Raw genomic sequence first — 22,509 nt, forward strand, 5'->3', positions numbered from 1 at the left:
CTTTCCTTATTTTCTCCAGCTCATGTAGTCAAATAAGGCCGCAATGCAATTGCATGTCATTGCAAACTCCAACCATAATAACAGTGCTTCCTGGCTTACCACAGTTGCAGTTTTTGTAGTCACTCTGATACAAAAGTACTGCTTTGTACCAATGAACTATATTGATGAGAGTTGAGGAGTTTCGTGTAGTGCTTTGCATCGATCTTATAGCATTCGCGTGCCAAGAAACTACTGTATATTGAAGCCAGTTGAGAGATTTAATGTATGCTTTGCCGCCATCCTGTGGCATCTATAAGCAATTGAAAAACTTTTTCGAGGGGCACCAATTACTCAGACTTTCGCTTTTTGTAGCTCGGGTCGGTTCGAACAATTGGGTTGTTGAACATAGTCATGGAAAGAAATTATCACACCAACCTTGTTTCCTCAGCTTTTTTGTCGGTACGACAAAAGGTACATTTGTATGGCCTGGAGAGTGGTTCATGTAAACTGGTCTCTCTTGTGCCTTTTTCTTCGGCGCCTTCTTCTGACGTCACCACAAACTAGGCATAACAAACAGAGACCAGAGTGCATGAACCACTCTTAAGCATAAAGCCTCTAAACCGGGACGTTACACTAACAATGACAACAACAAATAGCCCAAAAGAGTTTAATTCACGAGCTGATCTACCTTCCCCAAAAATTGAAGAACACGTGGTGGTTTAACGTTTTTTTTTCCATCCCTGGAAACTCACCAATTATATGAATTGACACTATTGGCAATAGTGTCAATTAAATATGTTCTTGTAGTCACAGTAGTAGTATCTGTCCGTCCAGATTTCCTGATCACAAACACACATTAACAAGTCAGCGTGGCAGTAATATCTGTGTTTTATTCTAGCATGTGCCATGAGAGACAAGCAGCAGACGCAAGCTCACAAAACATGTGACGTCAAAGCTAAGTGAGAAAAGGCCTCAACGCCTACCGAAAGCTTTCATGAATTAGCCTCCCAGCGAGAAAGATCCTGGGCTCTGAAAGCGCTTCGATACTGTACTGCTTGCATTGGAAACAGATGGATCAAGCAGCCCTTTCCTTTATTTGGACTGAACTGTTATTGGAAGGACTTTCAGCGAGAACTGCCAACGCTGGCCGCCGTTCAGCAAAACAAATAGACACAGATGTAGTTTTCCATTTTACAGGCTGTTTATGTTGTGCAAATTCCTTCCCCCAGAAGAGGGGGATATGTTCTTTCATGTTTTAGTGGCTCCGACTGACCGCAGCCCTTTGTGGAGTGTACTTTTCCACTACTAATGACATGCAGTCACACAAAGCTCTGGCAGCCATGCACGGCTAAGACTCGCTGCCCAGTATCTAATTAGTCCACCACTAACTCCCAGTCTGGGGAAACATTCAGTACCACATTAAACGCTGGCGGTTTTTCACCTCAAAAAGAGTGCAGAGCAGATGGATTTGCTGTTGAGGAATCATGTGAGGCACAAATCGCCTCCATCAGTCAGTCTAAGTGACAACATTCTGGGGCTGCGGTTGTCACTGATCCCTCGTAGTCGAATTGATGCAGCTTGGAGGGAGCCGAGGATTGGATGACAGTTTTATGTGTTGCAATGACGCTTTGGTGGTTTGTGTGCACGCATGTGGATCTCCACTAAAACATGATGTCGATATTTAGACAACGGCGGAATTCAGTCGTGAAAACGCTGTGAAATCCTGACATCTAGTGGTTGCTTCGCATCACAACATCACCCGGCCCCAAAAAGAAAACCCAGGAACCACCGTGCAATACTTCCAGATAAGCGATTGCGCGCGTTTGTGTTTTTAACAGTATAACAGCCTAACCATGTGTGAAAAAGTACTTAGCCCAGTGGTTCTTAACCTTACTCGAGGTACTGAACCCAACCAGCTCATATGCACATTCACCGAACCCTTCATGAGTGAAAAATAAAAAAGATTTTTTACAAACGCATTTATTAAAAACAGAAAAAATCAACACAATTAGTAGCAGAATAAAGTACAAGGTGTTTAATTGTGCACAAAATGAACCAGCCAGCGATGGCCAAGGGGGCGCAATTGACATGCAGTGGTCTTAACCTCCATGGCAGAGGCTCTGTCGAACCCCTGAGACTGATATACCGAACCTCTAGGGTTCGCTCGAACCCAGGTTAAGAACCACTGACTTAGTTAGCTCCTTGTTGTGGCTAATCACATCTTGTAGTTCATTTTCACAGATCTGGCAGCACAGTGGTCGACTTGTTAGCATGTTGGCCTCACGGTGCAGAGGTGCAGGGTTCGATTCTGGGCCTGTGTGGAGTTTGCATGTTCACCCCGTGCCTGCGCTGGTTTTCTCCGTGTTACACCACTTTCCTCCCACATTCCAAAAACATGCATGGTAGGTTAATGGAACATTCTAAATTGGCCCTAGGTGCGACTGTGAGTGTGAATGGATGGTTTGTCTGCGTGCCCTGTGATTGACTGGCAACTGGTTCAGGGTGTCCCCCGCCTACTGCCCAAAGACAGCTGGGATAGGCTAAAAGCATGCCCGCGACCCTCCTGAGGACAAGCAGATCAGATAATGGATGGAATTCAGAGACCACATCCAGGCCTGCTCAATGAAGAAATAACCTTAATAGAACCAGTCTGACAAAATGAAGTTGTCTAAATGATCTCGAAAAGCTGCAACCATCCATCCATCCATCCATCCATCTTCTACCGCTTATCCGGGGCCGGGTCGCAGGGGCAACAGCTTTAGCAGGGAAGCCCAGACTTCCCTCTCCCTAGCTACTTCTTCCAGCTCTCCCCGGGGGATCCCGAGGCGTTCCCAGGCCAGCTGGGTGACATAGTCACTCCAGCGTGTCCTGGGTCTTCCCCGGGGTCTCCTCCCGGTGGGACATGCCCGGAACACCTCACCAGGGAGGCGTTCAGGAGGCATCCGAATCAGATGCCCAAGCCACCTCATCTGGCTGCAACCAAATTATCTAAAGAAATTTAAGAATGGATGAGAAATAAACACAAGTGAATCCTAACGCTCTAAGAGTCAAGCGAATCGCGATGAGAGACATTATCCACAAAGGGAAAAAATATGGAAGATCTGTCTTGGAGCGGCTAAGCGAAGAGAAATTACTACCATGAGAGCAAAGTGCCAACTGATACAAGAGGTCACAAAGCAACCCAGGACATAATCTAAAGAAGTGCTGGCCTCCCTCGCCTCAGTTAAAGTCAGTGTTAAGGACTCAACAATGACGAAGAGACCTGGCAAAAACGATATTCATTGCAGAGTTCCAAGACGGAAAACCCCTGCAGACCAAAAAGATCATGGCTCATCTTACTTTTGCAAAACACATTTACATGATTCCCAACACTTTTGGGAGAATATTCTATGGACTGACGAAAAGAAAGGTGGACTGTTTAGGAAGCTATGCATCCTGTTCCATCTCCCATAAATGTAATACAGCTTTTCTGGAAAACGACCTCATGCAAACAGTTCAACATAGTCTGGGGCTGCTTTGGCACTTCAGGACCTGAATGACTTGCTGTGATTGATGGAACCATAAACTCTGTTCTTTCCTAGAAAATCCTGTGGGAGAATGTTTGGCCATCAGTTTGTGAAATGAAGATGAAGAGCATTTGGGTTTGCATCACAACAAAACAACAACTGAAAACACATCAGCAAGTCAACTTTTCAATGGCTTAAAAAAACCTTTTGGAGTGGTATAATCGAAGTTCACAGTTGATTCTGATTGAAATGCTGTTTGTTGTTACATATTTTTATGCAGTTCAGGTTGCTGCCATTACGTTTAGCTGTGTGTGTTTCAATGCACTACCTGTTTGCACTGTGGTTGAGAGAGGAAAGTAATTTCATCTGCGCTGTATGTTGCACATAGAACATATTTGACAATAAAACTGACTTGACTTGACTAACCATTGTCGACCGCTAATTATCGACCGCTGCTCAATCCGAGCATCCCTAAGATGCATGTGCCAAATCTGAAGAGTACAAGAGGAGCAAGTACTTGAAATAACAACTGTCTATGATAGTGGTACTAATTTAAAGATATACATTTGGAAAATAAAGAGAATCATTGTCTCCTTCAAGCCAGTCTTAGTGATCTACATCTGGCATACAAAGAAAAAAATGGTTACATGTGGTTTTTGTTAAGTCCGATGGGGGAAATGGTATTAAGTAACCCCATCCCTCCAATGGTGCTTTTGGCCCTAACTAGTACAAGTCGGCCAGCGCCGACGAAACCACAAATCAGTCTAAAAACAAACATTTACCATCTTTGTTTTTTTCAAAGTCAAATACATCACTGCAATTGAGGGAAAGGCTGGTGTCTGGAAAACACCCGAGAGCTTGATATTTCTCTCTGCAGCATCACATGCTTCTCATCACATCTGCTGGCAACAACAGCGCACTGTGACACGGTCAACGCAAACCATCAGAGATCAATTCATGTTCTGAGAGGATTATCGCATTGAGGCTATTTTTCAAGTTGGAGAAATCATCACTTGATTGCTAGATCCGGAGCTGTCCGTGCAGTTTATCCTTTTGATGGGCCAAAAACAAACAAACCCATTTGAAATGTGATTCGCATTGACATTTTGCTTTGCCGGAGAACTTCCACATTATACCGCAGTGCGAAATACATTCCGGTTTATCTCATTCTCACTCAAGTGTTACAGCCAACAAACAAGCTTGGATTCTGAGAAAATCTTTCATGGAAGTCCCAGAGAGCAAAGCGAAGACACGTGATGAAATGAAGCACTTTTATTAGAAAACAATGACTGTATGTGAACAAAAACAAAGAACCAAAAGGTGAAATGTTGAAGTTCCTTGTCAAAAGACGGGTCGTAGAAACTAATGGGTGGTATTAAAAAAACATACCAATACAAGGAGAGCGTACTTAGCAGCTTTCCGAATGAAAAAAACTTGACGAGTTGGTCCGAGACTTCCTTGATGATCCACTCATCCTGATCCACGATAAGCTCTCCTAATCACAAAGTTCAAACGGCCTTACGGTGGTACTCCGGCGGGGCCACCTCGTAGTCGCTGGCGCTGAAGAGCGTCGCAGAGTTCTTGACGAGGTACCTGCAACGAAGAGACAAGCGTCACGTGTCTGCAGTGTTGTCCAGGCGAGAGCTGATGTGATGAGCCAGATTTAAAAAACTCACTTGAGGAAGTCTTGCAGGTAGGTGAGCAGCAGTGCCAGGCTCTTCTCATCCAGGGGAGTGTAAGCCAGCATGGCTCCGATTCGCACTTGCAAGACCAAATGGGGACGATATTATCAAGAAGCGCCACACATATCAGATTGAACAGCATCAAAAATACTGAGGCAAATTTTCCTGCACATTCCAAAAGGTGCTCTCTTGAAATGTGTTGACCGTGTAGAATTGTCATGGTCAAGGAATAGATTAGACATGGTCACAACCCGGTAACCACCTCACCACGACATCACCGCGGCTCAAGTGTTGATACGAAGCAGGATGGACGGATGGATTCTAAGTCAGTTCCAACTGGTCAGATCTTGGAGCAGAAATTGAAAACAGGCATTTGCCAACCTTCTGTTGTGCGTCCTTGTGAGCAGACAGGAGGAGTGCAGGTTGTAGTCCTCTCGTATTGTCTTTCAACTTGGAATGTTTTGAACGCACACACCTCACGAGACTGGCCATTGTGCTGACAACACGTTCTCAAATAGAACGGACACTAACCTGGCTGGTTTTCCAATTGGAAGCTTGTTTCTAAATCTTACAGCGAGTAGTTTAAATATTTCTAAGGGACTTATCAAATTACTACAATATTTGAAACCTCGGAAAAACGGTCACAGCACATGACAGGACTTGAACTTATTATAAACTAGTAAATGATAGTCTAATGTTTCATTCAATAACATGAGGAAAGGTGTCCAAAACTGACTGTAATTGTACTTTTTTCCTCATTGTATTTAATGATACTTTTGTTTTCATAATAACTGTTTTTCTTATGGTTCCTTGCCCAATAAATAATCTGTTTCTGAAAAACAATCCCGCCACTAATTACAGACACGACTCCCAGATCACTTCACTGTGTGCTTCCGCACGTCGAGTTTGAACACGAGCAGATCCTCTCAAGCTTGTTTACACACCCCGATGCATTGAAGTGCTCTCATGTGATTGGATAACTTGATATTCACATCACCAGAATTACCTCATGAAGTGACTGGTGGATGGATTTTTAGAATCATGCAATTTAATTCATACCGCATCATCATTTTGAATGATAGAAGTACGTATCATGGGAGGTAGGTTTATCACAGTAAATCACAATATGGGAGGATAATTGATTAAGACAGTACCCCCACCCCCACATAATCATGTTAACAATGCTATCCTAGTTTGCTAGCAGATAATAACAGAGGGAGTCATGTTGTGTAAGATGGTTTACCAAAGAGCCTTAAGAGGTGGGGGGCGCCATAGATCTGCGACATGGACGTATCTGGGTGGTTGGCCAAGATGTCTGCGTACTGCGGCCTCTCAAATTTGTAGAGCAGCTGCGTGCCCAGCATGACATTGAAATATTCCCGCACGCCGGCAACCACCTCGCTCACCGCAAACTCCCTGGAGCGATCAAGATCAAAGAACTTTTAAGTCTCCAGAGAACACTTTAAGAAAACAAGCAAACCTTTGCAGAGGAAGATTAGAAACGGGCGTTACTTGCTGTCAGAGGTTCCTCTCGATTTCTTGTAGTTTGCATAATCTTCAAGCACGGCATCTACGTTCTTCTTAGCAGGCAGATGGAAGAGCTGGAGACAGAAAACAAACACAGGGTGGTGATACTGGATTGAAAGGTCATCGGAACCACAGCACACTGGGCGACGAGACCGAAATCGACTGAAGTGAACATTCAAAATGGCAGCAAAAAAAGAGAACCCCCCCAAAAAAACAAAACCTGAGACAGTAAAAATGTCAAAGAATCACACAACACAAAGACACAAAATAACACATTTCAAAGCTCAGAGTATAACATATAGTATAGAATTGCAATGTTTTTATACTACACTGCGAGTTTTTTTTGGCAGCCATTTTGAAAGTTCCAGGTAATCCTTTTTGCCAATGATAGAACTGGCAACGCAGGAAAACAAACAACTGGACATTAATATCTGTTGAATTGGACAATGTTAGCGGCTAATGTGAATTTAAGTCTTCAGAAAAAGGTGGTTGACCGTTTCAGACTTGGGGTCATAACGCTCTCATTAGAGCTAGGATGCATGTCAAAGTAGACATTCTTAGTTTCGTTGCGACAAGGCGAAACATTTGAGATGCACTTTAGCACACAATCAGGGCATTTTTCAAAAACGACAACGCATGGGTGTTTCGAGGCAAAAATGGTCAATATTCATCAGGGGACCTGAAAACACTTCCAATCCTGTACATTTATATCTGCATAAGTGTGTGTGTATGTATGTATTATTATTATTAATATATATATATGTGTGTGTGTGTGTGTGTGTGTATAAAGCCTTAAAACATTCTTCCCCAGAAAGAACACCAGGGGTCACTGTTTTACCACTGACGGGAGTCACTGACTGCACGTCAATTCAGTTGCTCACGTCCAGCAGCCCAAAGATACGAACAAATAAACACACCACTAACCTGTTTTTGTCGCGTAATCAGATCCCAGTCATCTACAAGCCAAGGTTTCAGCTCCTCAGGAATTTTGACTTTTACTTCCACTCTGTTTATGAAGGTCTCCTCCTGCCCAAACAAGATCAAGTTACACGATGTTACACGAGACAGCCAACAGCACGTCTTTCCCAACACAGCACAAATAAACACAGTACAATGTGCTCGAACTTCAACGTATAGGAGAGTGGCGAACATACACTTTCAACAGTGGGGTCAACACGAGCCCTCTTCTTTCGTGGAGGGTGGGTGGGGTCACTTCCTGAACTTGGACCTTCTCCTGGACCAGGAGCTACAACAGACAAAGACACTTAACTCTCCCTTCATAATATCAAATAGAAATTGTCGGACAATCTTTTTTTGGTTTGATTTGACTCAGGTGGAAAAGGGCCAAACGAAATTCTGTGGGCTGAGTTAAAGACTGGCTGGAAACAAGAAATGGTCTCAAAATCGGGTACTTGTGCAATTTTTCCAAGCGAGGATGTGCCATCACTTGATAAAGAATGCTGTCTGTGCATGGCCTTTTGAATAACAATACTTTTTTCATTTCGAAATCTGGTAAAACCAGAAGCTCAAAAGAGCTGATAATGACATAATTAATATGCTTCAACCAAGTATTAGATGCACCCTAAATACAATAATAATTATAAACAATAATAATAATGACAATAATAATAGAATCATACAATTCCTGGTCAGCAAGTGTTGAGTCAATTTTTTAAAATTTTTTACGCTCGTTGCAAATTTGTCTCCAGCAAATCAGGTTTTCAAAATAATAACAATATAATATTTTATTTATTCATATTTGTGAAGCAAGGCTTGGATTCAGTAACAGGTGCAATTTTTTTTCTGAATTTACAATGTCTGGTGAAATCCATTATGCGCACGCTTTTATAGGTCAATCTTGAATCCAAAACATGAAAATATCTCAAAAACTTCATGCGCGAGGATAAAGTAAAGACATTTTTTAAATAGGCGTCAAAAATACATGAAGGAGCACAAAGTCGTCTGATTAAAATTTGCTATTGAGCAGTGTAATTTGTCATGGTTGTTTTAAATTACTTATATCCACTGCAGGTGACGAATATTTGTAAAACAGATTCGGTAAATCAAAACAGAGCTCCGGAATAACTTTTTAAAAACACTTTGATGTTAGTCTACATTAACAGACACCAGCATGACAAAATGGAACAAGTGATATGACATGATTGACTCCAAGACATGACATAAAAGGCACGTACTTTTTTGTTTGTTCTTTTTGGTTTTCCTGCAATAGAACAAAAAAACACAACTGTAAAATGATGATCTGGCACCGCAAAGCAGGAGAGCCAATAAGCGTTGGGAATGTTGCACTCACACGTCGTTTTTCTGTGAAGTCGCAGGTATCTTCTTATTCGGTGCAGCACCCCTCATTCTTCCTTCAACATAATGGTCTCTATGGTAGGAAAAGAAGCGACAAAAAAGGCAACCTTTTGGACAGGGCAACAAATAAATACCACACCTATTATAGATGAACATGGGCTAACCTATATATGCAATACTCATGTAAAAAAAAAAAAGTAATGTAGAATAGGTATTAGTGTGGACAAAAATAGTTTTTTGTGATACAATAAAGTGACACCAACAAAAAAATAGTTCAAAACCAATTACACCATTAATGTGACCTATAACATGTGAGACACAGCAATTATTCCAAAAGTTAAGTTTGGTGCAAGCACAACACTGCCCATCACCAAAGTAAACTATTCGAACAGCGACACATGGACGTGTGTCGTTTTTCTTCAGCTTCAGCCACACACAAGGTGGACGGATGAAATTATGAACGGTTCCAAATAGCACTCGGTGTTAGCACAAAATGTCCAGGCCTCTACTGGAAAGCAAAAACAGGAATAGCTTAGGATAATATCTTAACTTTATTTGGGGGTTTTCGGAAGAACTTTAAATGGCGACAGGTGTGCATCGACTTCCATTTAACACAAACTTAATTGTGATGTGTTAATTTTGAACACAGCCACATAACATTGGGCACACACATGCAACCAAATTATTTTAATTCTCCTCTCAAAACAACTGCGTTGGACACGTTGTAAGTCACATTATTGGGTGGAAGAAGTTTTGAAATTATTTATCTTGGTCTCATTACGTCACAAAAACCTGTCATTTGAACATAAATGTATTTTTTAACCACTGTGTATGCTTTTTGAAAGTGTTAAAACTGAAAAATTGTTGAAGGGACATACTGGTTGGCCTTCTGAAGCTCTTTCTGTTTCTGCAGATTGCTGTCCACATACTTCAGCACTCTACTCTCAGGAACCCATTCGTCCCAACTAGGAAGAGAGAGAACAAATAAGACAACGAGGCATTTATGCCAACCAAAATACAAACGTGAACCGATTCCCTTACTTTTTATTCCATCCGCTATAATGAATGAAGTACTTGATTTGTTTCTCCTTGACGTTTATCTTAACACACTGCAGAGAGACATCATCGTTACACTTTGAGAAGGAGACGTTCAAGAAGCAGTGCTGTGGAAACGTACCTTAGCTTCGTAGAGCAATGGCCCATGAAAACACAGCACTCTTTCACCTGGAAAACACATTCATTCACATACAGGTCAGCAATCTGAACAGGTAGATCAATTAGCTTTAGACAAACAAAACGTATCACATTTTGAGAGGGGAAACAAGCGCACAAATGACGTAATGACAATAAATTTGTTGCACAGTAATAATTGCGCACACGTCAACCAACCTCGACTATTTAGGCAAGCTCAGCTAGCAGTTATCTCAGGAAAGCCTGTAGAGGCAGGGGGTCGAAATATTGCAATTGAAAACGTTTTTCAATTGATCAATAAGTTGGTTTTGACGTTATAATTGTATAATTTAACACAAACTAAGATGATACCGTGAATAAAGACATGAATACAAGCGCTGTGTGCATTGCAGCAACAATGAAGGCTAGCAGCGATGGAGATGTTAGCTAATGTCTGAGCTCCAATCCATCCACTCGGACGTTGATTATCACCACAGTTCGATTACGGTGCAAGCAAGGAGCGTGATACCTTCTTGAAATTTAGGTTTCGGGTCCTGTTTCGGCGCCATTCACGGATTAAACGATCAAAATAGGGGAAAAATCGCCAGCTCCCATTCCAATCTGAAACGGTGCCGCTCACTTATAGACGTCATCACCGATGTTCTGACGTCATTAAACGCGACCAAGCATAGCGCGACAATGGTTAATTATAGAATGGTTATTTTTGTCTGTGCGTTCTGAGATAAATTATATCTTTATTTTTGTCTGTGCGTTCTGAGATAAATTATATCTTGTTCTGGAATATTAGTGTTTACATTTTATCTGGTTTCACCTGAGCGTGAAGAAGGAAATTTCGTTTTTCTGTTGAAATGGATGGGACCACCGTTTTGAAAGGGAAAATGTACGATTAACACTTGTCTCAATTTACAAATTGACTTATTGTGAAATGCGGGCCTGTTAAATTGCACAAAAATCTGATATACTAGTAGGAACCCATGACTTATTTTGTTATATGGATGACATCAGGTTTATTGTGCCTCTTACCATCTAACGAGAATTAATGGTTCTGTCGCTCACAATAGAGCACAGTAGATAAATTAATAGATGAATATATAGATGAATAATTTTTTGCCTGTAATTCAGGACCATTTTTGGAACAAATTGGCTGAAACTACATAATTTACCAGAGCACCCTGGATGGGAATACTGCCAGTGATTAAGTTGAATTTAGCTGTTGCCCGGACATTGAACCCCTCTTTTACCCTATGTTTGGAAATGCCTGTCAGTTTTGCCTATTACTTGGCCTGTGATTCGTATCTTGACCCCCCCCCCCCCCCCACCCATTCCTTTTAAAATAAATGAGCAATCAAACAGACACATTTTCCTGTTTAATTCTTATAAATATCAAACAGCACAGTAGACCTCTTAGCGGTTCAAAATGCTCAAAGCCTCTATGGAGAGTTATTGACATCATCTGATAGATAAAACGGACAGAGAAACTGAAAATGTTACAATGCATGTCAAGCAACAATGACAGTTTTTAAATAGCATTAATTATATCATTACAAAAGAAATATTACATACAATGACAGAAATGCATAGCCACCAATCAAACAAATGCTGAAAATATATAATAAATAATAGTAATTGTAAGCATAAGTTGAGGGGAAAGAAATCTGTTCATGTTGACTTGCAATAGTTGGGCTACAACGGGGTGTGGAGATGATGTCCCAAAATATCTTGTAAGTTGACAAAAGAAATCACAAAATAACGTATGGCTTCTCAAAGCGAATGAAAAGCCATTTAACAGGTGAGCGTTGAGAGAATTTTCATTTTCAGAGACACAAACCGCTCTCAGAGTGGTTGCTACTGGTTAATGCTTCACTTCTGTGTAGCCTAAAAGGAGAAAGCAAGTGCTCAAAAACAAACAAACAAACACGCATCACATCTATTTGTTGAATTAAATCTGAATCTGAGCGGAGAGTAAGTCTTTTCCACTTCGCTGACACTGAACGAATGCAAAATGAATGCGGAGCAGCAAGGCGGAAGAAAACATGTTCATTTCTGTTTTCTACCCGCTTGCTGGATCAAAACCATTCATTCACACACACACACTGAGGAAGAATCTCCCTACAATACTGATTATATAGTCTTAGCTTCAATTCATGATGGATAAAAATCAGCTTGATCTCACTCAAAATGACAAGCAAGAGCAAAGTAATAACATAGAAGGACCTGTTTTGTATTTCTAGTGGCAACAGTTTGAGACAAGGGGAATGCTTTTTAAAAAACATAACAGTATTCATCAAACATAACTTATATTATAAATAAGTCCTTAAAATAACATGACCATAGCATGAATGTCTACAGTGATGGCAAAAGACTTTCTGCTTTTTTTTTTTTTTAACAGAAACTGTGCGATTTTTAGAAAAAAAGTTACCCTTTTTTCCTCATTTGCTGCAACTTGCCTTTGTGAACACCGGCGACAATGCCCATTTTCTTTTGATGCTAAATGTCATGTTCCATAAGGTCTCACCTTATGAGGGTTCTGTGCACATAATCTAATAAACTAATGCCATTGACATGGAATATTGAAAACAAACTGTAAAAACCAAGTACAAAAGGTACAATATAATCAAAGGACCACATGAAGAGGTGTGAAAAAGTCTTCAGTATTCACAGAAAATATTGAACTGAAGCGACCCACTGGACAGGAAGTGTCCTAAGTTTATATACATGATAAGTAAATTGAAAATAGATTTTTCCTCTCTGTACATAGTACTGTATACTTTCAACTCTCCGTATTTACAAAGATCTTCTTGTCTCAATGTCTCCCTTGTGCATCAGTTTTGTGAGGATCTAATCCAGAGAGATGACGTCAGATATGGAGCCATAAATAGCCGCCGCCGCCGCCTCCACCGAGGACCTCGACAATCCCGAGATGGCGTGGCTGTCCCTGTCGCGCTCTCGGTCTTTGTCCCGCAGACTGCTGGAAGACACCAAACTGCTGGTGCTGCCGCTGTTGCTGCCTCCGTTAGTGGCTGCCAGCGTGCTGCTGCCCGGCGTGCCCGGCGGCTCCCGCAACATGGGGGTCGAGCCATACGGCAGGTAGCGGTTGAGGAGCAGGTCCGAGTCCTCTGACGCCGAGGCCGATGCGGCCGCCGCGGCAGCCATCACCATGTTGTAATGCTGAAACAGAAGAGGAGAAGAAGAAAATGGAGGCCAGGCGCGGCGAGTGTGATGAACTTCACATGCGGTCACGATGGGTGTTACCTGATTGTCGCCTTGGAGGAAGGAGAAAAAATTTAGATCTGCAAAAAAGAAAAAAAAAGTATCCATTAAAAAAAAGGCAGCTCCACACAACACTGACAATGAATGAAACTTTCTTCCAGCTCCGGCCTCCCTGTGTGGAGTTTGCATGTTCTCCCCGGGCCTGCGTGGGTTTTCTCCGGGTACTGCGGTTTCCTCCCACATTCGGAAAACATGCACGGCAGCCTGATTGAACACTCTAAATTGTCCCTAGGTGTGAATGTGAGCGTGGATGGTTGTTCGTCTCTGTGTGCCCTGCGATTGGCTGGCAACCGATTCAGGGTGTCCCCCGCCTACTGCCCGAAAACAGCTGGGATCGGCTCCAGCACCCCCCGCGACCCTAGTGGGGATCAAGCGGTTCGGAAAATGAATGAATGAAACAACTTTCAAATGGCAAAGGCTGCAATTTTGAATCGAATAAAAAGCTCCATTTTGGTCAGTTGCTTGGCTTTATTTCTTTTTTAAATAAATATACAGTATGTATATTTTATTTATCCATTTATAGAGTGCAGGAGTCGGGAACCTTTTTGACCAAGAGAGCCATGAAAAGCAAAATATTTGGACATGTATTTCAATAAGAGCTATATATATACAGTATATAAATGAAATTACCCATGCATTTTTAACAGTTGTAGGAAAGTGTCAGTTTCACTCGGAAGGGATTATTTCTATTATTCATTCATTATTTCCTCCGGGAGAAAAAAAAGAAATAAAAATATGGCTTGGTATGACCTAAGAGGTTGTTGCGCACTTTATAACGCAAACAATTCCGGCACAGACTCAGAATACTTACAGCAAACAAACAAGTGTGCAACAAGTTGCATTTTGAAAACGAGTGCCGGGGCCTACCTGGCAAGTCACTAGCTGAGTGATAGAAGTGGCGGTAGTCCTGAATGAGTGGTGGCGGAGGAGGAATGTAGCTGGTCTCTAAGGGGGGCATGCTGGGAGCTCTTGTCACCGGTGACGTCTGGTTGTGAAGGTTCAGCACTCTGCGAGGAACAATGTCGCATCATGTCACCAGTTGGAGCAAAGAGAGCTGACGAGAAGCTTTTCGCGGAGCTTGCGGACCGACCCCTTTGTTGGCGGCGGAGAGATGGGCGACAGCGAAGGCCTTTTCGGAGGCGGCTCATCATCCAGCTCATCTTCCGACGAGCTGTCCAGTGTCAGGTCTATCACATCGACTTTTTTACTCTTCTCATTGGCCGACCCGCATTTCTGCTCATGGCTTTCGGTTTTAGGCACGTCTGCGCACAGAGAGTCACACAGATTCCACTCATATGGGGGTCCCTCAAGACTTTTTGATTCCATTTTGAAATGACACCGAAGACCACATTGTCCGAGGTTGTCCAAAGTTGTGACAGTACCTAAGTGACTTGCATTTCTCTCCTTTATCATTTATAACTGCTTCAAACAACAATGGGTATGCAGAAAAGTGGTTAAGATCGAATGACTGTCTGTGTCTTATGTGTTGTGTTGTATTATTTTGTTATGACGACTTCAAGATGGCGCCGCGAGAGCGGCTGCCTTTACAGCAGCTCCTATACAATACTTTTTGTTCTTCTACTTTCTTCCTTTAACTTTGCTGCTGTAAATTGGGAATTTCTCCATTGTGAGACGAATAAAGGATTTCTTATTCTTATCTGCTCTGAAGAGACCCAAATAAAACCACACGGTTCCACTATCGTGATTGTGTGATCATCTTTTTTTTTTTTTTTTTAAAGAATGTTTAGTTTGAGATTCGGCACTACTTACAATCATAAAATCTTACTTTATAATGTGCCAAAAAAAATGTAGACTTTATAACGCTTGATTTAAGACCTTTATGTGTGAATCGTGTAGAAGCTATACACAGCTTGGAAACCTTGGTAGTACGTACGCACCGTTGTCTACTCCATAGTAGGGGCCAGACACCTCCTGCACTTGTTTTTTTGACCTCATGGGCGCCCAACTTCCATCTTCTTTGAACTGAATTTCATCACAGTCAGAACAGCTGTTCAGGATTTCCATAAACAATCTGTAAAAGAGGAGGATGCTTGAAAACAAACGCCTTTTCAGCATGACAACTGCTTAAACAACAAATCACTTTACCTCCCAACACTCTTTCGTTTCCCTTGGAGGATTTGTTTCAATCCGTATTGTTTTGTGTTTTTTGTTATTGTAAAGTGTCCTTGGGTCTCTTGAAAGGCGCTTATAAATAAAATGTATTATTATTATTATTATATTATTTCCCATTATACCAAACAAGCTTTGAAACGGTTGTTTTTGTCCCGGTATTAAAACTCATTCACTCCCAAAGACGTTTTTAAACGTCTTTTCAGACTTGGTCTAGAATTGGCTGGTACTGAATGAGTTAACCTGCATCAATTTCCATAGAAAGAAAAGAATGTCGTTTTCTTTGGCGTCCACTACGGAAAAAAAATGTCGCCCCCACCCCCAGTCAAAACACGCCATGGATGGAAACACAATCACAAATAAATAGACATTTAAAATGTTTTTAAGTCAACATAAGAAAATGAGTCTTCAAACTGCATGGCTGAGCCAGTGCATAAATAAGCGGAAGAGTCACTCTGCGGCCCCTCAAACTCTCTTATGCTCGACCTCATATAGCACGGGTCAAAAGTTTCCAACATGTCGATAAATCACTGCTTTTGCAATGTAGAAATGTTTGGCACAATTGACTCCCTGACTGCCTGAGAGTCCTTTCTGGTCATATGAAGAACAATGTGAAAAGATTCCACTCATGTGGTGTGTTACTTAGCAGGAAGTCAACTGGCTTGTAGCTTTTTGAATAAAGTTCAATAGAGGAGTCGGATAAGTCACTAAATATAGCGAACAAAATTGCGCTTTTGTCTTCTCTATGTTGGCTGTCATTTTCACTTGTTGTTACATCAAGCGTGAAAATGTCGGAAGTGATAAAGGCGCCGATTTATTTGCATTAGAGCTGTAATCTGATTGATGACTTACTGACTTCTGCTTACACCGCACTTGTTTGGCAGAATTTTCAAAGAGCTGTTGAGGTGAAGGCTTAAAAAACTGCAAGCCAGTGTTTCGTATGTTAACAAGTCTAATGGAAGTAGATAAATATCATTTTTGGTGTAAACATGATCTCCAAGACCAAAACTTTTAACCGGTATGTATAATAATAAATCTGGCATAGTTTAATTTAATCCCTTCAGGGACAGCGGTGACTACAGTGGACAGTTGATCATGTTATCAAATTACAGGGTGCATGAAAGGTTTAATATAGATTAATTTATAGCTTGTGTTTGTTTAAAAAAAAACAGGGAAGAGGAACTTGAAAAAATAGTCACATATTATAATCACATATTGAATGACAATATCATTTTTTTTTTAAATAACAAAGAGACAATTTAGAGGAATCAAATTACAGGAATACAGAAGCCACTAAAAAAATGACAAATAGACTTGAAGTAAAAGATAACCGTTTCATTGCCTAGCACTAGTCAAACGTCATCAATAAATATTGCATCGTCGCTCAACGGCTGTGAACGAGGTGCTCACCCATCAATAATGAGGTGCTCGTATGGCGCCTTCTTGTCACACACTGGACACACCCATGTGGGCTTCTTCTCATTCATTTGGATATAAAGCGTAGCGTCAAAGCACTGGAGGTGGGAGCATGTCAACGCTCGGCATGCGATTGTCAGCCTCATTTTTCCCAGCTTTAAAAAAGAAAAACAACAACAACAACACATATTAAATTACTTTATATATTGTGTACTTCTCAGTGATGGCATGTGTATTGGCAGCCTGAAGATAAAAGTAGTTCAACATACAGGACACAGAAGAGACACTCGTAGACTAGTGGTGGCGATCTCGCTCTCCGGGTCAGCTGTCAATTTCTCTTTGACTGTGACGAGAATCAGAAAAGTGCAAAGATGAACAGAGAGAGGAAAGCATGAAGATAAATGTATGTGCTCCGCTGCAGTGAGGACCAGACAAAGGGACTTTAGTTGTATGAAGACATTTTTTAAATATATTTTTCCAACATTGTGACACAGGTAAGCATCTGATTTCATCGTAAAAAGTCTCAATGGCTATTTCCGTCTGAGGGGATGTTTTAGTGTACAAGGCCTGGGGCGGTAATTAGAATATAAGCCACTAATTGTGGACATCGGCTATATGACATCGGCTCAGCGCGTGCATTTGCAAGTCGAGTTCACCGAGCTTCCCATGTGCTCAGATTTGATCAGTCTGGCAAAGGACTTAAAAAAAAAAAACAACAACACACAAAACAGATTTTGACCCATTCTTACGGACAAATGTTTGCCTTTCAGTTTTTTTTTAGATTCGGTGGGTAACACGGAAACGGATAAGGGAACAAAACTACGAATAAGATAAGCGACAACAACAGAAGCTGAGTATCAAGAGTCCTGGACCGGAGAGGATGAAGCATAATTAGCAAGTAGGCCATGTGGTTTGGAGTGGAAAGAGTGAGGAATGTTTATATATTCACTGGCAAACGTAACGGTCGGGGTTGAATGTTTTTTCAAGAAGAGAAGACATTTTCAGAGGCTGCTGGATGTGCAAGTGCTGGATTATTGTGGGCAAAAGTCAAACAAGCGGGACACCTGGATAAATAAATGTATTTGCGGCAGAAACGTCCTGCCTTCTTACAGGCAATGGATGCTTTATGAACACGTCTCAAAAAACTTCTTTCAGAGACGGACGGTAAGATGCTCAACTGGTGAATCGCTTTCAAGCACTCGAAGCATTATTAAAAATTGAAATAATTCAAACAATGTGGTTGCACTAGTGCGGATTCCCTCCCATAACTGGGATGCGGCTGTTCAAAATTAACCAATCACACTCACATTCAAGTTAAATGGGCGGCAACCTGATTAACCTCCAATACGTTATGTGTTCGGGTAGGCTTTTCCTGACATTTGTTTTGCATGGCTGACTCGCATTTAACATGAATTTGAACGTGATTGGTCAATTCTGAAGACAGCCAGATCCCAGTAATGACAGGGTGTACACACTTGTGCAACCACATTCTTTCAGGTCTTTAGTTTTACATCCTCCTTGTAAAAAAAAAAAAAAAAAAAAAGTGTATATTTAAACACACACACACACACACACACACACACACACACACACACACACACACACACACACACACAGTGTGTTGTACAGGTTCATGGTCACATGATTGAACACTGGTGCTAAATGAAAAATAGTTTGAAGCTGTTCCTTTATTTTATATGACTGCAAATGACAAGGTTAATTTGGTAAGCTGTCAAATGTATTTGAGAAATCAGTTCAGAATGTGAAGACAAATGAGATCCTGGTTATCATGTGAATTCATTTTGAGGGGTTTTCAGGCAAATAAACTTACTCAAAGCTCTCGAGTGGTCGGGGTTTCTGATTCCTCTGGCTCGTAGTCGTTGCAACAACACTGCGGACGACTGCTGCATTACCAAATAAACAGCCATGGAAAAACTCTGGCAAGAGACGTGAAAAAAGGGGTCATGCTGAGGTGACTCACTTCCTCCTCAAAACATCTGTTTCACAACGTCTTTCCAATGTCCTTCTTACCCTCCCAATTTCCGAAGTCCACGATACAACAATTGTGTTGGGGACTGTCGTGGACAGTCGCACAAGGGAGGTTATGTTTATGGGGCGACTGGGTCTTTTTGGTTCAACTCCATTTTTGGTGGGGGGGAGATACCCCTGCACAAAAAACATTTCTATTATTTCATGCTCTTCAGATTCAGGGTGAGTAAGACTTAAATAAACAAACGGCGTCTGTGGAGGGAGAATCTGAACTCACGGGGAGATTGCACGGCTTTCCATTCACCTTCACGCACAGATTTGGAGGGAAATGATCTTCCTGGGGACAACTCGTCTCTGACAGACAAAACCTAGAGGACAACAACAGCAAAAAAAAAAAAAAAAAAAAAAAGGAAGCTACAGAGCAATGCTGTTGAATGGTTTTCTTCACAAGGGTGACCTACTTACTCATGGCCATCAAAGACCGGAGATGACATGGTCTTATAGCCTTTACCATTCCATTATTTCTTTCTAATCTCCTGCGACAACTCTCTTTTTTTTTTTTGCTTCCTCGGGTCAATGCTTCGTGTGGAAAACACCGAGTCCCTCTGGTGAAATTATGGTATTTAAATCTTTTGGGGGGCTGGGAGGGAGGGGGCGGGGGGCATGAATTTTGTCCAGACCTGTTTCTTGAGTTTGTTTCTAAATAATTCTGTTGAACCCCCAATTGAAAAGCAATTATTATTCTAGTTCATTTTCATTTGATATTTTTTTATGTATTCTTACTTTTGTCAAATTGAAGATATTTTTGCTCCCACTAATGTTTTTTTTCTTCCATTAACAGAGGGGTAACAACAAATTTTCCATGTGTGTACAATACCATTCAGCCGTGCAATTGGTCAACATCAAGCTCATGTGAATTTTTGATTGGCTCTTAGACATGTCGACATTGGTCACTAGTGATTCAAACTTTCAATTGCAGTAAAACCAGTGGCCCAAGGTTGCAAACCGTCCCATAATTCAGACGGGGTTCAGCCATGTGACTCAGTGTGGGGCTGGCCAATGCATGCCACGCTGCCATCCCCGTTTTGACAACCAGACTCCTGGTTGCATGAAATGAATCTTCTTGTAATTGTTTCTTAACGTAAAGATAAAACACTTCACTAGCTGGTTCGTACCTTAATTGGACTTGAACAGCAAAGTCACATTTGGTCCCCGATATGTCCCTGGAGGAAAAAAAAAAAAGAGAGAGAGAGGAAACAGCAAATGTTAAGTTTCTTTCCGTTCCGCCCTCATCGCGTTTTGTTGCTCATTGACAGTATTAACGAGAACAAGAAGTGTGTTGCTTACATGGAGCTGCTGATCTGTTGAACTTGTAGCGGCGATAAAGCGAAGGCATAACAAGCTTCCTGGAAACGCTGACTGTTGTCGGAGGCTGCAATAAGCAAAGGTGACAATAGTTGGTGCAGTGGAAATTCTACAGACATCACTGAGCAGAAATATGTCAAGTTATAAACTCACTCAGACTGGTGGGCTTAATGAGCTCGTCGAGCACATCGTAGAATGGCAATCTCTGCAGTTTGACATCGGGGTGAACGGGGTGGAGGGCGGAGGGCAAGTGAGGCAGACTGAGCTCATGCTTGGGACCGAGCAATGAAACAGGCAACAGCGGCGAGGGGGAACCATGGCTGTCAAAGAGGCCCGCAGGAAGGCTGGAGGCGGAATGGACGCCGGGCAGAGCGAGGTCCACCGGCGAAACCATTTTTGTTGGGAATCTCCGTCTGTAGAGCTCTTTAATCTTCATCTGCATGGCAGGGCTGCAGCCAGCCTTTACTAAGTGCAGCGCTTTGGTCAAAAGTTCGTGTTTGCGCCCGTGCTTATTCCGTCCAGCAAAACCCAACAAGACTTGCAGCTCTGAAACTCGAAGGCTCATTACCATTTGCTGGGGGAAAAGCAAGTCAAGTTAAGGAACACATTCTCCTACACTTGCCAAGGAGAAAGAGATACTATATTAAAATGTGTAATATTACTGTCACAACTCTTACATTGAATTTCAAGAAAAAAAAACATGCTTGTCTTTTTATACGACTAGCAGAGTGAAAGCCTCACTTTGCAGGCTTTTAAATGTTCACACAGGAACCAACACAGCACTCTGAAGAGCCAAAACTAGAAAGAGATGGTTTCTTTTAGAAAGACTGAATCTACTTTCTCAAAGCTTTTAGCTTCAACACATGCAACAATTAAGAACACACGCTGTATTGTCATAACAAGACTGGGACATTTGTTCTACCGATTAGTACTTAAACACCATACAGCATAAACACCTAACATTTGACAATCGTGGTTTAGTTAAGAAAAAAGCTACACCGTTGGTTGTAACATGAAAAAAGAACTTCACCTTAGCGTAGAAGTCATTCAATGTCATACATCATCTTGAAAAAATCAAAATCGAATATGGACTACATTTGGCTTTGGAGTCCACCAAGATGGCTTTGCCTCCCTAACCCAAGTATTTAATTTGAGGTAAATGAACCAAATGCCTGAGGTAAAGTCAAGATGATTGCTTAACGGTTTGTGGATTTAAAGGAGCACTAATTGATTGCACCAGTGTCATTTGTAGTCATAACATATCTGAAATTAGCGAGTTGAAGCGAGCTGTCAAAATTGCCATTCAAACACATGACGCTGATCAAACACACGGAGGAATTTGAAAAAGTAAAAATATGCAGCTAGAAACAGTAATCTGTCAGGGGACGACGTTTATGACACACAAGATAGCTAGGCTAACTAGCCGACTGATGGCGAGGAAATGAAAATATATTCAGCATTTCTACTTCGTCTTAAATTGAAGACCCTTATAATTTCTTGCTAGCCAACAATATTTGGATGGCGATGTTTTCCCGTCATGAATCGACACAAATTACACAGAAACAACGCTACCTATGGCGAAGTGTAACTGGCTTCCAAGGAATAGACAGAGCCCGTTTTAATAAGATATAGCAATGTGGCTGCTTATCTTCGAGTAATGTCAGTGGGATCTGGCTGTCGTGCGTCTGTTTCGAAGGCGTTGGAGTTATTGTGGTCTCGTTTTCAGATTCGAGGCGGGATCTGCGTGCAATCTGCACGAGAACAGCACAGCACAAGATGACTAACGAATCGTCGGCAACAATAACAAAGCTAAGGCTAGCAGGCTAGCCAGCGAACAGTTTGTGTGGTGCCTGTCCTCTTCCTGTGGATGTACGGGGGTTGATCAAATCGCCGTTGGCTGCATGATTGTCGACAGATGGTGTTTCCGTTATTTGAAATTCAAACGTGACAGTGCTAAGCGCCTATTTGTCAACCTAGTGGAGGGGCTCGCTTTACCTTCAGTTCCGTACTCTCCGCCATCTTGTGACATTGTGTACGCATGCGTAACAGCAGTCCTCGGGGGATGTGTCGCTTCTGCATAATGGACGACAGAGGGCGTAGTTGCTCCATTTAAACGAACCGCGCCGGATCGCACATTC

General features: G+C 41.8%; 2 protein-coding genes across 3 annotated transcripts; both read right to left on the reverse strand.

The window, feature by feature from the left end:
- Positions 1–4,742: 4,742 nt before the first annotated feature.
- morf4l1 (mortality factor 4 like 1) lies at positions 4,743–10,840 on the reverse strand. Its single transcript, XM_086110228.1, has 12 exons — positions 10,710–10,840; positions 10,188–10,234; positions 10,052–10,119; positions 9,889–9,975; positions 9,006–9,083; positions 8,890–8,915; positions 7,849–7,940; positions 7,619–7,720; positions 6,680–6,768; positions 6,411–6,583; positions 5,162–5,246; positions 4,743–5,078 (listed from the first exon to the last, which is right to left on the reverse strand). The coding sequence occupies exons 1-12, from the start codon at positions 10,747–10,749 to the stop codon at positions 4,994–4,996; spliced, it is 972 nt and encodes a 323-aa protein (XP_085966354.1). The 5' UTR covers positions 10,750–10,840; the 3' UTR covers positions 4,743–4,993.
- A 715-nt stretch (positions 10,841–11,555) lies between these two features.
- Positions 11,556–22,411, reverse strand: pias1b (protein inhibitor of activated STAT, 1b). Of its 2 annotated transcripts, none has more exons than XM_086109512.1 (14): positions 22,367–22,411; positions 20,525–20,945; positions 20,354–20,438; positions 20,182–20,229; positions 19,284–19,374; positions 19,049–19,183; positions 18,849–18,954; positions 17,287–17,360; positions 17,012–17,172; positions 15,370–15,503; positions 14,562–14,733; positions 14,339–14,478; positions 13,454–13,491; positions 11,556–13,369 (listed from the first exon to the last, which is right to left on the reverse strand). In XM_086109512.1, exons 1-14 carry the CDS (start codon positions 22,409–22,411, stop codon positions 13,040–13,042), a joined length of 1,980 nt encoding a protein of 659 aa, XP_085965638.1. In that variant the 3' UTR covers positions 11,556–13,039. The 2 variants fall into 2 exon arrangements, with proteins under 2 accessions (XP_085965638.1, XP_085965639.1); XM_086109513.1 differs by having other exon boundaries at positions 21,944–22,382.
- Positions 22,412–22,509: the final 98 nt, after the last annotated feature.

The sequence above is a fragment of the Hippocampus guttulatus genome, chromosome 4 (assembly GCF_054856545.1).
Source record: "Hippocampus guttulatus isolate MCC_2025c chromosome 4, RoL_Hgut_1.0, whole genome shotgun sequence".
Classification (NCBI taxonomy): Eukaryota; Metazoa; Chordata; class Actinopteri; order Syngnathiformes; family Syngnathidae; genus Hippocampus; species Hippocampus guttulatus.